Below are 16,582 nucleotides of genomic sequence, written 5' to 3'. Positions count from 1 at the left end.
TGTGTCAAATCCCTTGCATTACTGCTAGCTGCCTCCAAGCTTGCCAGAATCAAGAACTTGGATAAAATCTAGCTGGCGGAAATTCAATCCAGGCAAGACAAAAGTGATGCTGATAGGCAGAAGTATTTAGAGTAAACAAGAAGAAGTGCTGTGTTGCTGGCAATCGGGACATCATCCCCACCAAACACAAACAGCTTTGTGGTGTTACTGGACTCTGTTGCTTCTGGACTTCCTAACAGCTACTGTGGCTGGAAATGCCATCTTCTATCTCCAGCTGGCTTGAAGGCTGCATACTGTCTTCCAAATTAAGATTCTGCCACAGTGATGTACACATTTGTCATATCCAGCTGGACTACTATAATGCGTTCTAGCTGGTTCTCAATACACAAAACTACATAGACATTACAGACAACAGTGTAAAGTAATTTACTTGTTGGGAAACCAGCTGTCAAAATTAGATGCATGCTTGGGTCTTTGGACACACCCTATGGCTGTCGAGTTTACAAAGGGGCATTAACTTTATAGGCACTAAAAACCAAGTCACTTCATAGGCTGATGTGAGACCAATGCCCAGAACTTTTAATGAGGATACAATAAATTCATGAATAGAAAAGAAAGAAAAAGAAAGGAAGGAAGGAAGGAAGGAAGGAAGGAAGGAAGGAAGAAAGGAAGGAAGGAAGGAAGGAAGGAAGGAAGGAAGGAAGGAAGGAAGGAAGGAAGGAAGGAAGGAAGGAAGGAAGGAAGGAAGGAAGGAAGGAAGGAAGGAAGAAAGGAAAGAAGGAAGGAAGGAAGGAAGGAAGGAAGCATCAAAATCACAGCATTTTAGACAAAGCCTTTGACTTTTCAGTCATGGGTTTATTTGCCTGTATGCCTTTCAAAGTAAGATGTTTTTGACTTACCACCCTGAGTAAGTCAGATTCAAATAGGTCAGCATTCCTATACTTCACAGTACATTCTCACTCATCAGTAAACAAGGAACAATAGAACATTACATTGTGTAAAGTCACCTGTAAAAATCACCCTGTCAAAATGCTACCTAAAAAATCCACTATTTCTTTACTAATATGAAAAACTGCAACTGGCAATCTTTTTTTCAATGAATTATTTCCAACTTTTGATTCCCAGAAAATGTTGAAAATTTCATTTAAAAAAAAGTGTATGTGTGTTTGTGTGTGTGTGTTTTAATAGTTTCACTATTTGGACCAAGATTAAATGGCATAATGTATAATATAGGCTATCGATTGGCAAATTTTTTTCTCTAAAGGCCAGATAACAAATGTTTCAGGCTTTGTGATCTATATGGTCTGTCCAACTGTTTTTAAAGCAGAAAACAGTCATAATATGTACATGAATGAGTACATCTGTGCTCTAATAAAATTGTCTTTATGAACACTTAAAACTGAAAAATCTAAAAACCACTCTTAGTTTTTGGGTCTGCAAAAGCCAGTAGCAGACTGGACCTAGCCCATGGGTAACGGTTTGCTGGCCTCTGTTGTTTGGAACTATATAAAAGGAGACATAAAATTGCATACCATCAGGACTTAAATCACTAGGTCTGTCACTGCTTTCCTGAGAAACTATGGGCAAATTATTTAACCTGCCTCAGTTTTTTATTTGTAAAACAGAGTTAATGACATCAAAAACCTGAATGGATTATTGTGAGCAGGAACTCTGATAATACATTTTGTAAGTGTAATTGCACATATTAAGTTATTCAATAAATGTTATCAATTATTATTCTAGAGTTAACTCCTCTGTAGACTGTTCCAGGGAAGGGATTAAAAAAATAGCCCTTTGCGTTTTAATTTTTTAAGTTATGTTTTTAAGTGTCTAAATATTTTCTTCTCAAGGTAGGAGGGAACCAAATTTACTCAAACATGTCAGAGAACGTCGAGAATGGGGTAAATGAAGGATCAACCCTGAGTTGCAAAATCTGCCTAAAGGCCCAGTTCCAACCAAACTGACACCTACCCGGTTTCTGTCTTCAGTTGCTCACAGGTCCTCCTCCGCACGTTTATCCACAACGTCTCTGACCTCAAGTGTGTCCACCAGAGTGGGCTGAAGGCGGCTCATCAGCTGGGGACACTCATCATGAGTGTTCCCAAAGGACGGAGACGAGCTCAGGGTTCACGCAGCGGGCGGCTAAACGGCTCCCTGTTCTCTCCAGGGCCTCCACAAATTTCCTGGTCCAGCCCAGGGGCCAGACCCCGTTCTCCAAGGTGCTCAGGAGCTGTTCAACCGCGCACAGGTTCCCAGCGGGGGCAGCCGGCCTCTGAATGGCTCCCTCATTTCTGCAGGCAGAAAGCCCAGGAAGTCCAGCACAGGCTCCGCCTGGATGTCCCTGTTACCTCCGGGTGTGAAGCACGAGATGGGAGAGCGGAAACTTGTCTGCGGAATATGCGTTCAACATCTTTCGCTGGTTCTCAGCAAAGGGAGAGGATTCTCCCAGGTGGACCGACAGGTGGCTGATGGCCGCTCGGCAGGAGGGATGTGTGCGGCCATCGCCGCCCTGGAGAGGGAGGGAGGCTCCGCAGCCACGTGCCTGATCACCGGGCCGCTCGCGGAGCCCCAGGTCGGCGCGCGGGGGCGCTGTCGCGCCCGGGCAGGTGGCAGGTGGCCTGGGGCCTCGGGGCCGGCGATGCGCACTCCCGAACACTCCGGGGAAGCTGAGGCCGGCCCTCCGCCAGGCAGTTCCTGTAGTTGGCTGGCTTTGGCTCGCGTTTCCATTCTCTTCTTCAGGACTTGCCAAACGTTATCCCCGGGCTGGGAGCGTCTGTTCTGTCGGGGGGCGGGGGAGGCCCCCTTCGGTCGGGCCTGTCGGGGAGAGTCCTTTGGTTCAGGGCCCCGTGGGAAACAGAAAGGAGGGCGGATTCTCTTTCCCAGCGAGCAGGGCAGCGATGCTCCGGCAACGCTCCAGCAATGTCCCTGCTGCGGGTATTTTGTTTTCCTCCCAGGTGCTGCCTCAAAAATCAGGCTTCCTACTCGCAGCCGCCTCGCATCACCCCTTGTCGGCAAAAATGTGGACGGCGTGAAAGCGCGTTATTTGGGACTTCCCCGGTCCAGAACTGGAGTGAAACTGCCGGACCCTGCTGCCAGCAGGAAGAAGTCACCCTAGACTGTCAATGCTGGCAGGTTCTGGCCCCCAGGGCGGGAAGACTGCCAGGGGACAGACAGGTAGAGAGATGAAGACATCTTTGCAGAGGCGCGTAAGCACAGGACCCCAAGGTAAAGTAACGTCTGCACTCCTTCCAGCATGAAACTGACCTCCTCCCAGCCCCCAAGAACACTTTCCTCTTGGAAGTTGTGGGTGTGAAAAGAGTGAGTAATGATAAACAGTTAACTTTACTGCCTTAAGTACAGACTGTAGTATTTATTTCGCTTTGACCAGGGAAAAGTGACAGATACACAACTCAGCTTAGGAGGAGGAAGCCAAGACTTAAGGATTCCTATCTCCTGGTGTGTAAGTTCTCCATATTCTTTAATATACAACTTCCCTTTAATAAAACAAAACAAAATCCCTAACAACTTATTTTTTACATAGCTGCCATTCTTTTCTTGGATTCAGTACAGCAAGTTTTGGCTGAAGCAGCTAGGAACTTAATTAGCAACTAATGTACCAACTTGTAGTAAACATCAACATTTGTCTATGTCATGAGGGAAAAACACACTGAAAAATGGCAGCTTCAGTTCAGTACAGAAGCCACATAAATGTGAATCCTTCAGGTTGTTACTCATTCACATCCTGTGGCCCTTGGTAACTGTGGGTGGTAATATATATGCTTCATAATTAGAACCTGACTGTCCAGAATTATACAGAAGATAGAGGAGTTATTTAGGTTATCAAAAAGATAGTTAGGAAAAGTCATCTACTAGCAAAGCACATTCAATGACGTTTGCATTGGCCAGGGAAGCCTGGTCATGTTTTCCACAGGGTAAAAGAAATACAGTCTGTGAGCATTTACTAGAGGCATATAAAATATCCAATCGAGCACTTTATAGCATGTTGTCTAATTTTATGCTGTAATTATGAAGCTAAACCTTTTTCTTCCCAGCAGGATTGTAAGCTGCATGAAGAGAGGACATATTTACATAGTAACCAGTAAAATCAAAACAGTAGGCCCTTGATGATTTTCCCCCTGAATGGGAATTTTATTTACCTTGACTCTAGCAGCTGGTCTAATACCAAACACAGTGAAAATTCCTGAAGTGAAAGGAAACCTTGGTCTTGTAGGTGGGCCTGATTTGCATAGTTGTTCTTGTTGTTTCTTCAAAAAACACCGTTGTTTCTTTACTTAATTTTGGGAATTGACCCTGTGCCTAGGTAGAAAAAGACAAATTAGATATTTCAACAGAAATATTCACATTATTAATTGTAGTTACTGGGTCTACAAATGTATCTTTAGAGCTATTACCAGAAAGTCCCCAACCTTCAACTCCTCAGGTGTCAGCGGGTTTCATTGTTAAAGCAAAAACAGATAAAACAAACCAAAAAAACACTGTCCCCGATACCCACCCTTCTGTCTTGCAGTTTCAAATGCAGGGGAATAAGAAGGGATTGCTGGTTCAATATGGGGAAACGATGTCATCTTCTTAACACCATGGGAATGGTGAGAGAGGGTCAAAAGTAAACGTTTAAAAGTTTAGTATTCAGATTATGTCATTCATTCGAAGAAATATTTATTAAGGAGCTACTCTCTGACCAGCACTGCTCTAGTGCAGTTGTTAAAACTGAACAAAGTTCCTACTTTTATGGAGCTCGTACTTTAATGGGAATAGGAAGACAGATAATAGAAAAAAAAAAACCATTAGAAAGAATCAATGTTCCAGATAAGGATAAATGGTATGAAGACTATAAGTTCAATTCCTAAGTATTTTATTGTTTTTTATGCTATTGTAAATAGGATCATTTTATTTCTTTCAGATAATTCATTATTACTGTATACAAACACTATTGAGTTTTGTGTGTTGGCTTTATATCTGACAACTTTACCGAATTCATTGCTCAGATCTAGATTTTGGTGGAGTCTATAGGGTTCTATGTATAAAATTATGTAATCTGAAAATAGAGACAATTTTACTTCTTCCTTTCCAATTCTGATTTTTTTTTTTCCTTGTCTGATTGCTCTGGTCAAAACTTCCAGCACTGTGCTGAATAGAAGTGGGAAGGGTAGGCACCCTTGTCTTGTTCCTGATCTTGGTGAGATCTAGATAACAATGCACATTATAGTTTCTCTGGTGTTTTTCCATGTAGATATCCTTTCCTTATCCTGACAGTTACCATCACATAATATATCCATCAATAACAATTTACATTTACTCTCAAGCAAGCGTAACTTTGCTGGGTGAGCACTGAGTGATAAGGACAGAGCATAGGTGGGAGCACTTGAAGGAAAATTAAAAGGAATCTTTTTTTAAGGAATATACCATAATCTTGATGGGACCCCTTCTGGAGGAAGGAGGTTAAGGGCAAAAAAGCCAAGCCACCATCTCTCAAAATGTATCCTTTAACCTCTTTTTCCTTACAGTTTTGCATAATGACTTAGTTTATTTTCTGGTTTTTGTTTGAATAGATGTTTTCGTCTGCCAAGTTTCTTCTAGTAACTTTCATTTTCACCATCATTATTTTCCAAATGTAAGTTTCTGTTTCCTTTCTCTTTGAAGTAGGAAATTTTGTTGACCTTTATCTTTTCCTTTTTTCCAGACGTGCCTTTTCTTTTTAAACTCAAAAGAAACATTTTTGTCTCCATCAGTTTTAAAGTCACCTTTTAGCAACCTATTCTTTAAATAGGAATTCAGGAAGATAAGAGATAACAGACTCCTGCTGTTATCCAACTTTTCTTTTGCTTTTTCTATAATTAAAAAGTAGTAAAAATCATAGCTGCCATTTTTTGGCAAATTTTAACTACAATTTAATGGCCACACATGGCAGGAAGGTCTTTTCCAAAGAAAATGATGAGTTTAGTTTGATGAGGGAATCTTCTAGAATTGTTATTCTGTTCCTACATTTGTTTACTATATTGCATCAGTAAAGAGCCTACTCTGTAAAGTTATATGCCCTTAACCTAGGAAAACAGAGTTGGGATTAAGCATAGAGACTGGAGCTCAAGATGTCAAGATTCACATCTCAGTACTGCCTCTTGATTGCAGTGTGATTTTAGGAAAATCACCTCAGATTTCTCACTTAAATGAGAATGATACCAATGCCATGTCTTAAGGCTGTGCCAAGTATGGACTACAAGACAAAGCACTTAGCACCAGACCTGGCATATTATATGTCTAAGAAGTGACTGCCAGCATTCTCATACATTGAGTAAGACATAGTACTAGGTCTCAAAGAATGCACAATTAATAGAGAACGAAGCTAGTTACATACAGAAATACTTTATAATAACTAGCCGTGTAATTGAGTTTTTAGATTGGATTGCTTTTGACAAGAAGCAGAAGCTGATAGTCTGATTTAGCAAAAAAGTTTATTGAAAGGATACTATCATAGCTTTATAGTTCAAAAAGCATAAGTAGGTCTAAATACAAAAAGAAATTTTGGCTAGTGTATTAGATAAGTGTTAAAATACTCATTTCTTAATTACTTCCACCAAATCAGTTGTAAAGTCTTAGTTTTTAGTGTGTTTTAAGTATATAAAAGTCTACATAACGGTTTGGGGAAAAAAAATCAGGTGTCACTCAAAAGTTTTCCAAACATCTATTTCTTCAAATGCTTCCTCCATACTTAGGATCTTTCAAAAAACAGTTACTTGCACATGTTTTTGCTAAAGCAGCACCTTTACCTCAAAGGCATAGATTAGCCATGTTTCTTTCACTTTACTTTAAAATAAATGTTGAAGAGCAAACTACAGTCAAATACAACTAGAATGCCAGTGTTTTTTCCTTGAAATCATGCATGACAGAATATTTTAATACAATTAATTATTTTAAAATAATTTGTTCATTGTAGAAATTCTGGGAGGAAAACACATAATATTGAAGATCATATGAATTTTTTGCAATCCTACCACCCAGAAATAGGAATTGTTAATACTTAAACTATTATATTAAGTATATTACCAATATTTTGTGTAAATATATGTGTATGTACATGTTCTGTGCACATGAGTGCACACATTCAACATCCATTCAGCAGACAGTGGACCTGAGATGTCTCAGCCACGAGGATGAGATCTCTAAAGAAGGGATCTCCAAAGGGAGTTGATACCCAAGAGAACCTTTGAGTGATCCCCTAAAGCAGGGATGGCCAGGATGTGCAGGCAGCAGTGCCTAGTTTTGAGGAACAAACAAGTTTATTCCTGTGTAGCACAAGTTGTGCTGACCCTTCTTGATCCCAGATCTCTCATACAAGTCGGCCACATATACCAGGTTTGGGCTGTGGTGCTCTGGTTAACACAGGGGAGGCAGTGGCCCCATCTGGTGGGACAGGAGCTGTGTAGAAAGAAAGCGCATCTGTGGAAACTGACATGGGAGCACCAACTGTGAATTCCACACAAGGGAGACCAAGAGAGCACAAGCCCTCGAGAAACTGTCAAATGTTTTAGGAATTGTGCCAGACCTACCAGTGCTCTGTGGGGAGGGGAGGGCCAGCTCAGTGGGCATGCTTTCAGCTGCAAGGTAAAGAATTCCTGAGTCGGTGTGACTCAGCTGGAGGGGCTGGTCAGAACTCTGGGATGTATACCCTGTAATTTTCCTGGTTTTCTCTCACAGATGCAAACTGACTTCAACTATTGGCTACAAATATCATTACTTCCTCAAACTTCAGTTAAAACCAGGCTGTAACGGAGTGGAGCAGAGTTTCTCCCACTTGCTTCTTCCCAACAATGAAGGAAAAAAATTGTCTCCGAGGGCCCCAGCAGAATTTCTCATATACCTTATTAGCTAGAACTGGGTTGTGACCACCACCCCTTCTGAAATAAAGTGGTATCTGCTCAAGACATTAAGAAATTCTGATATCTAATAGTAAGGCATTGTTTGCTATAGGAGCTCAAGCCACTTCATTTAAATATTGAAATACAAAGCCAACCTAAGGAAGACTGATAAACTCGATTTCCCAGTGTTTTCCCTACCTGAGAACACACACTGCCTGTGAAGAGTGTCTCCACTAAGGAAGTGTAAGCAGGCATTCAATCCCTTGTGGTGGTCACAGAGCAAGCTAGGGAGTTGTTCTCAAGCCCACCTGCATATTAGACTCATGTGGGATGATGTATATGTGGAATTATAAGCATCTCCTACATTGGAACTTCAGTGTCAGTTATTTTTCAACTCCACTGGTGAGTCCACTCTCCAGCCAATGTTGAGAACTAGGGCCAAGGGAGTGCATAGGTGAGTCTCATTATTTGCAATAGTTATGCACTATAAAGATGCACTAAATTAGCAAATAGTGAACCACTGCCCCTGGGGAAATACAGGATTAGGTTCCTGCGAGCCTCTGATCACATTTCTAAAACCAATCAATACATGACCTCGTTTTGTGTGTGTCTCTGTTTAAAAACACCTTACTTACTACACTGATTCATTAACATGTCATCCCTGAACAAAGCTTTCCTAACACATATTTTCTGTGAGATGCATCACAGTTTTCCTGTGCTTAGAAACACTAGGTAACACTTCAAGTCTGTGCTTGGGGGCCATTTCAAATAGTGAAACCATTATAAAAATCACAAAAAAATGTGAAAAACTGGCACTAAATAACTCTGGAAAGGATCCCTGTTTACAGTATGAGAACTAAAACAAGAAGGCAGAACTTCGCCTTGTTTGAGTTCCTCTAGGAACATGCGAATCAGGCAACTCCAAGTGCTCTGCACACATCCACAAAGGACCATGCAAGCACCGGAAGTCATGATTTGGTGTTACAAATGCATTTTAATGAGTAGATAAATGTCTGGTCTAACCAGGAGAATATGGAAAACCTGATTGTGCTTTGTAAACATATTCCTGAATCATTCGTACTGATTCAGTTTAGCTAAAGCTATGACAGAAATGGACACACATTTTCAGCAATCTACAACCTGAGAATTTTTGACTTGTGACATTCATCAGCCAAATCTGCTGACCTGGGCACTGTCAGGTATTTGCTTAGATGGTTTTATGTGTCCTAGAAAATACATACTTTCATGGCAGTAGCACCCTGAACACTTCATAATGAAAAATCTTCACCTTAATTTGGAAAACTTGGATCATGTATGAATTCAACTAAAAAGTCAGCATATGACATCTGTAAACTTAACACAGTAACAAGTGCAGGACATCAGAATCTGAGTAGCTTCAGAAGAAGTTTTGCTCATCCTATGCCTGTTACCTAGGTCCCTGGTAGTTCTCCGACTTGTTGGTTCAGCAAGAGGATGTGAGGATGAGGAAGAGAGAGGGTATCTCCTATGTCACCCAAAGCGCTGTCCTGCTTACAGTAATTGGTGTTCCCTATACATTTTCTAACCATGAGAAGGGAATTTAGGAATATTAACAGGAAACTCAAGTTCCATGCAAAATAAGCTCCACAGTGGAGCCACTTTTATTGCAAGTTTATCATACCCTAGGTGACTAAGATTCAAACTGTGTTTTGAGGACCCTTAGTGTGACTCAGTGAAACCTGCCAAGGGAATGGAGAGCAGCTCAATGGGCGGTTCTGGGCCCATCTGTCCCCCACTCCAAAGAGAGCAGGTTGGCTTCCACTGGCTTTATATTTGGGGGCTGAGATTGCAGGTGCATTTGGAGGGAGAAGAACACTCTGGTGGTGGCAGGGAGTCTGGCAGTGACACCTGGAAACAGTACCTGAGAAGATCTGCTTGTACCATCAACTAGAGTTAAGGATCTTCCTTTGGCTCAAGGAATCAAGTTGCAGTAAAGGTGTTTTAAATGGACATCACTCCCTCTTTTAGGCATTCTTGTGGCTCCTTCATCTGAGGAAGACAAGGTAAATTAAGATTTGCCCTGAATAAATGCATCATTTTGAATAGGACAGTGGCTAATACCCTATGCCCCAAGGCTTTGACTAAATCAAGGGACTCATTTTTCTTAAATAAACATAAAATTGTCAGGACAAGAATTGTCATATTATTCCATATTTTCGTAAAGGTATTTGAGGATCCCTGTGATAAGAGATGAGAACATGATATATAAAGAATTCTTACAAAAACAGAAATATTGTATCAGAGCCTTCTTAAACTATCTCATATGGATATACCCCCAACAAGGAAAAGGTAAGATTTCAGGCTAGGCAGCTGCCTTCCCTCCATCATTTCTCATAGAACCAAACATCAGAATAATTGGGCAAATTCTGGAACCAGTATTTCCTCCATCATTTCTCATAGAACCAAACATCAGAATAATTGGGCAAATTCTGGAACCAGTATACCATATTTTTGAGGGAGGCAAAGGGACTTTGATTACATTATGCTGCTGTTATAAATGAAAGAATACATTAAGTAAAATCAGTAAATGAATGGAAGCATGACACACCAAGTTATTGAGGCTACAAATTTTCCCACATTATGTAAAGTAGTATTATACTAAAATTTTCATTTGTTATAAGGAAAATGGAATTGAATTTTAAAATATTTTAAGATAATTTTAATAAAATATTTCCTGATTACTTCTAAAAGAACTTAATTTTTTCTCCTCTGAATTCTCATTTAGAATGTGTGTGTATGTGCTGCATTTCTGTGTCTATATTCATATCTGTGTCGAGCATGTTAGAATTCAGCAGCTCTGGGGCAGCTTGTATAGTCCTTCCCAACCCTTAGAACTGGAACAAAATTTTAGAGTTTAGCACAGATGGTTTCATTCACTGATTCTTTCTCCCTCAAATGCAGTGAAAACCTCAAGAGGGACATACTGTGCTATGCGGAAGATTTTGTTTTAATTATAAGAATGGTGGTCCCAGTGACTTCATTGCTACAAATGATCTATCTAAAAATACTTCAAGATGAAAGATTTATTATTTTAATAGAGGTATGAGTGTAAATAAGGTTGCAAGCGTAGACTGTGAGTGATATTGATTTTTACATATTTCAGAAATGTTTTGATTTTCAGGAATAGATTTAGTATTTGTGGAATGCCACAGTGAACTGTAAAGAAAACCAGTGCTTCCCGACAAAATGAATTCTGAAAGCTGACCCAGGTTCTCAACAGCTGCCTGTGGCTCACTGTGTTCCCTGGAACCTCATGGCAATGTGTCTCCTCTGAGGAGCCAGCAGTCACAAGGCAGCGCAGGCCAAGTGCTAGACCTTCAGCGGCACCCACGCCGATCTCAGAAAGGGTGTTCAGTGGGGAAGTCGCTTGCTTCCTTCCTCAGACGTGTCTGTACTACCCGCCCAGGATGGTGTTGACTCTGCCGCCACCTTGTGGCATTTTCACTGTCAACTCCTAACTGCATCAGAACTGGTTTGGCTGGTATAAAGTAAGCAACACTGTAACTATGTACCATTACAGATTTGTGAACGGGTAACAGAAAAGGGAAGTCATCTGTATTTCCCAATGGGAAGATAAAACTGTGGCTATAATTTAGTATAAACTTAAAGCACTGTATTTTATAAATGCAGAAAGCAACATAAAGAGGACAAATTGATCTACTAGGGAATATCCCATTCTGCAAAGAAGGTACCAAGATTCATGGAAGCTGTATTAAATTGCCAAATGTCACACAGCCAGCACATGAATTCAGAGTCAATCTGCATTCTCTAAAATTTTTATTACACAGTCCTTCAAGAGTTAGACAATAATGTCTAGAATCAATTGTTTAGCATGCACATTTCATTATTTTTCCAGTATGGTGAGGTCAACAGATCAGGAGGTGATTATCACTGAAAAAATTGTTTGCTACAGTGCCCAAGAGGAGGGGGCGCACCACACTGCTCAGGGCCACACAGAGAAGCCCCAGGGCCAGTCAGAAGGCAGCAGGAGCATGGGCAAAGCACGGGCATGGGCCTTTATCAGGGTTTCCAAGGGCAAGGCAGGGCAGGGGAGGCAACGTCAGAATTGGCTCCATGATGTAGGTAACTGTTGAATCACTACATTGTATACTTGAAACCAACAGAATATTGTATATCAACTATACTTCAATAGAAAAAATTAAAAAGAATAATTGGCTAGTTTAAATAATCCCTGGGCTCTGAGGCATAGAGGCTGTCCCTAGTTGCCTAGTGGTATCCGACCCTGGGGAGTGTAGTGCAGAGAAACATTCCTAAACAGCCAGAGAGAGGCAGTTGTGCAGAACAAGGACTGTGGACTGGCTAGTTTGCGCATGAAAGGTGAGTCATCTGCTGTCTCTAAGAATTAGCTGGTCCTGGGAGGGACAGATTCTCCCCAGTCAGAGAGGGCCCAGAGGCCAGAGCATCAGACTATAGGAAATAAGAAAACACAGTTAACACACCCATTAACATATTCTCTTGAATTCATAATGTGTGTGTGAATAAATGAATTCAGTAGGACTACTAAAGAGAAATTGGCCTAACTCTAATGTTGGTTTTAATTTATTATCTGGTTGAATGTGTCCCAAATATTAATCAGGAGGAAATATAAAAATTGATCTAATTATCAATTGTCTTCTTTAGTATTGAAAACCTATTATAGGGGCATACTTTTGTTTCAAGCTTGACAGCATAGTCACTTGATTTTTCAAATTTATATTGAAAAAGCTACATTTTAGATACATGCTTTTCCAATAGAAATCTACTTTGTTTCCTTCAGTTTTTACTTTATGCATAAATTTATTTAAAAAGTATACAGGAAGACATTTCACATCAAAATTTTAATTTAAATAAATATTTTGATCTTCCTTACCCATATACCTAGATACTCGCTATTTCCCCACCCACCCCTTTTGGGTACCGTCTCTTTATTTAACTATGTTTTCTGATACCACTAACTACATTTTTGACAATATGTGAGTACACTGCAGCCTCAAGACCGTGCTGCCTCTCCTTTCTCCACCCCTTTTCAGCCTGGTTGCCATAGTGCCTCTTATAACGGGTAGTACAAGCCCTTATTGGGATCATGATAGCTGAATAAGAAACCTAGGTTCTCTCTCTTTCTTTTCTATATAGCCTACTTGCTCAATCAAGTATTTATATTTAATTAAAGGTTCGTCATTCAATACAATTATTCTATAAATATTGACTTTATGCATTTTACCTGTATTTCCCTCTTATCTTACAGAAACATTACATGGATTAAGTACATGGCAAGACTGTAAGTGTAAGTTGTGGAACTTCTTCTTCGCTGTGTTTGGTATTTGCCCCTTCCCCCTGAAGATCCAGAGTGCCCCGGGAGGCTGACCTCTGTGGACTACATCCATGAACTCTTTTTTCCTTTGGGTTCTAATTGGGATCAGCCAATAGAAGCACCAGCAGATCAGAGTCAGGGGCAGAGAGTGAGGTGGTAGTAGATGTGCCCCCAGCTCCATTCCATCCAGATCATTGTGCATCCTCCACTGAAGGTCGTATGTCAGGCCCGACTCCGCACACAGCTGCTCTCTCTAGGATTCCGTAACTACCTCCTCGCCTTGCCCCTCAGCCTACGGGTGGTAACAGACCGTCACTGTGGCTTGTACTCAGATGCTGAATAGTCTTTTACTGGTGCTTCTTAATTGTGTCAACACCTTGGTAAATAATGACCTACTACAGCCCCTCGGTTACGGAGCTGGAGTGTGCTACCTCATTTTTTTCCTGGCGGATGTGGCAACAGCTGAGGTTTATGGCTAACGGTCAAAAAGCAAAGTGTGCAAGGTAGGCTAAACCGAGCAGGTCTTGGATGGGGCATTAACTAGGCTGAAAACGCCCACCCAGGTTGCCACTGGCACCATCACTGATCATGCATCCTCATCTATGTCATATATGTCATGATTCCTACCCTTGGGGACCTTATAAACAGAATGCCAAACTTGTTTCATCTTCTTTTACTTCAATTTTTAATTTGAAGTATCTCAAGCAATGAAATGCAGACAGCTTTTCTTAGATTTCTTAGATTTTTTTAATAGCTTTTCAAAGATTTTTCTTAAATTTTAAGCAACTTAAAAGATTCTAAGCATGGGACTTCATTCGTTCATTCAGAACTACAGAGGCCTTGTAGGTTGTCATTTTCCAAGTATGAAAATTAGTCAGGTCATGTTTTGTTATATTTTGCAACTATTCTGATTTGGGTCTACATCCATAGTACAACTTATTTCTATCTTAGTTTCCTTTTAAAATGCAATTGGTGTTATTATTTCACAAAATTTTTGTGAAGCTCAAATGTAGTAATGTGCAAAACAGCTGTGAAGACCATCAAGTGATGCATAAATAAATAGATTTAAAATTTTTCATTTTTATTACCAAGTCTTATTCCCACCAATAGGTTTACATTGACATGTGGGTGGGTAATCTTATCTTCATACATATGCAAAACACTTGAGGATTAGTGTGGATATGAAATGATCTTAGCTTTTAGCCAGTCCATAGTCTATTGAAGCTACGGTCCACTTTTATGTTTTTGATTAAAATATTTTTAGTTTTTTTAACAAGACTACTCTAACTTAACTCACATTATAGGTAAGCAAGTTATGAACCAAAGGGATAAGCATCAGCACAAAAAGTATTCAGTCAACATTATTTCATTTGTATCTTTCTAGAAAATCAGTTTCGTGAGTGTAGGATACTACATTATCAATATTGAGCCTAATTGATATTTATAAGCATGACACCCGGATTTAAAATTTCCAGTAATTTTTCAGTATTGCCTGAGTAACAGAGTATTTTATTGAGCCTATTAATCATAGTGGTGCTGTTTTTATAGAACAATAGTTGTGGACACATACTGTGGTCAACATATTATATATATATATATATCCTATATATATATATATATATATATATATATATATAGCTTTTCTAAAAATGTTTGTATTGAATCCAAATTATTTAATAGGGCTTAACAATCCAAGTGAGGAAGTATATATTCAGAAACTATCATTCCCCACCTTTCTGAAGAGCCTTGTTGACAGTTTTCATATATGCATTACTACTATTAAACTGCTTTTCAGTTTATGCTTCTGACAAGAGAGTACTTAATATTACAAAAATTAGAAACAGAAAATAGTGTTGTTGAAAGCTTAGCCAAATAAGGTCATTTTGTCAAGTGGTTGGTCTCGGTAATAAATGGCAAATGATATTTACCTTTGTCTTACTTGGGAAGCTTAGTATTTCTCTGTCCTCTCCTCACTAGTGGGCAGCAACCCTTGGGAAGTTGCTGAAACAGTCTTGGACTTAAAATGAAATTATTACTGATGGCTTCATTTTATACTGTCATATTTTTATGCTTTATATAAATAACACATACAGATAGTTCATTATTCCATATTAAAAACACAGTCAATAATTTCTGGAAAAAGTATGATAATTATTGCACGTATATCAATTAAAACTATGGCTATACATCTTACCATGAAGTAGATAAAAAATAGGGAGGATCCTAGGGGACAATAGTAGATGTTCTAAATGTCTCCTGTTCTTCACCTTTCAGATTTTGTGTGCTATAGACTTAACTGTGTCTCCCTAAAACTTACTTGTTGAAACCCCAGCCCCCAGTGTGATGGTATTTGGAGATGGGTGTCATTGGATGGTAATGAGATATACATCTGGTTAAGAAGGAGTGACCTTCACGATTAGTGTCCTTATAAGAAGAGACCACACAGAGCTGCACCTCTGTCCCTCTCCACCCACATGCATGGAGGAAGGTCCATATGAGGAGGCAGGGAGAAGGCAGCCATCTGCAGCCCAAGGAGAGCGGCCTCACCAGACACCAACTCTACTGGCGCCTTGATCTAGGATTCTCAGTCTTCTGAACTGTGAGAAATAAATTCCTGTTGTTTCAGCCATCCAGCCTAGGGTATTTTGTTAAGGCAGCAGGAGCTGACTAAGATGTTGTATATGTGTGCGTAGTTTCTCAAGCTACATGGATTTAAAGGTTACCAGAATCATTATGCATGCATAATAAACTGCATCTTTAATCCATGAAAGCTATTTCTATTACTTATTACTCTTTACAGACAATGATATCAAAGAGGCATTAATCTTTGGCCCCTCTCACTTTCATTACTGGAATTAGCAATTAATTTTCATTTTAGGGCCAGTTTGGAGGACACCCTCTGCCTCCCACTGAGTTCTTCCATATTTCTCAACAGTTGCTGTATACGTATCAAGTGGAGAATAACAAGGCTTATTAAGATGCAGATTATGGGTGGTTGGTTGATTTCCTCACTAGCTAAGCTGTTCACTCCAGCCAGCCTCTTATCAACAGCCTACCCGACACTGTCACTTAGTTTCATAGTCGTCTCAGAGCAACATGTCCACCACGGACATTGATCTGGCCGTCCCAACAGCTCTCCCCCCAGTCTCCACCATTGGCAAAGATAAACAAAGCTGGATACTAAGGTGGCAAGATTGATTTTCATTGGTAATATACCACTAATAATAAGGAAATAATAATAATAATGATAGAGAAAAGATTCCAGCATGAACCGAACTCAACTTTGATTTGTACAGAGGTGACTAGACATTTTTAAAGGGAGAATGAGGGAATAAAGAGGGAGAGAAGTAGAAGCTCT

The 16,582-nt window shown here is 40.0% G+C and overlaps 1 protein-coding gene across 1 annotated transcript in view; it reads right to left on the bottom strand.

Moving 5' to 3' along the window:
• Window positions 1-2,528, bottom strand: part of IFIH1 (interferon induced with helicase C domain 1) — a 60,615-nt gene extending 58,087 nt beyond the window's left edge. Inside the window, 4 exon segments of the mRNA XM_057505487.1 lie at window positions 1,972-2,116; window positions 2,118-2,280; window positions 2,283-2,383; window positions 2,385-2,528. Coding sequence (XP_057361470.1) covers window positions 1,972-2,116; window positions 2,118-2,280; window positions 2,283-2,383; window positions 2,385-2,410 — 435 coding nt within the window. The 5' untranslated portion in view covers window positions 2,411-2,528.
• Window positions 2,529-16,582: the final 14,054 nt, after the last annotated feature.

This window comes from Manis pentadactyla, chromosome 8 (genome assembly GCF_030020395.1).
Source record: "Manis pentadactyla isolate mManPen7 chromosome 8, mManPen7.hap1, whole genome shotgun sequence".
NCBI lineage: Eukaryota > Metazoa > Chordata > Mammalia > Pholidota > Manidae > Manis > Manis pentadactyla.
This window is presented reverse-complemented; position numbering and strand designations above follow the sequence as displayed.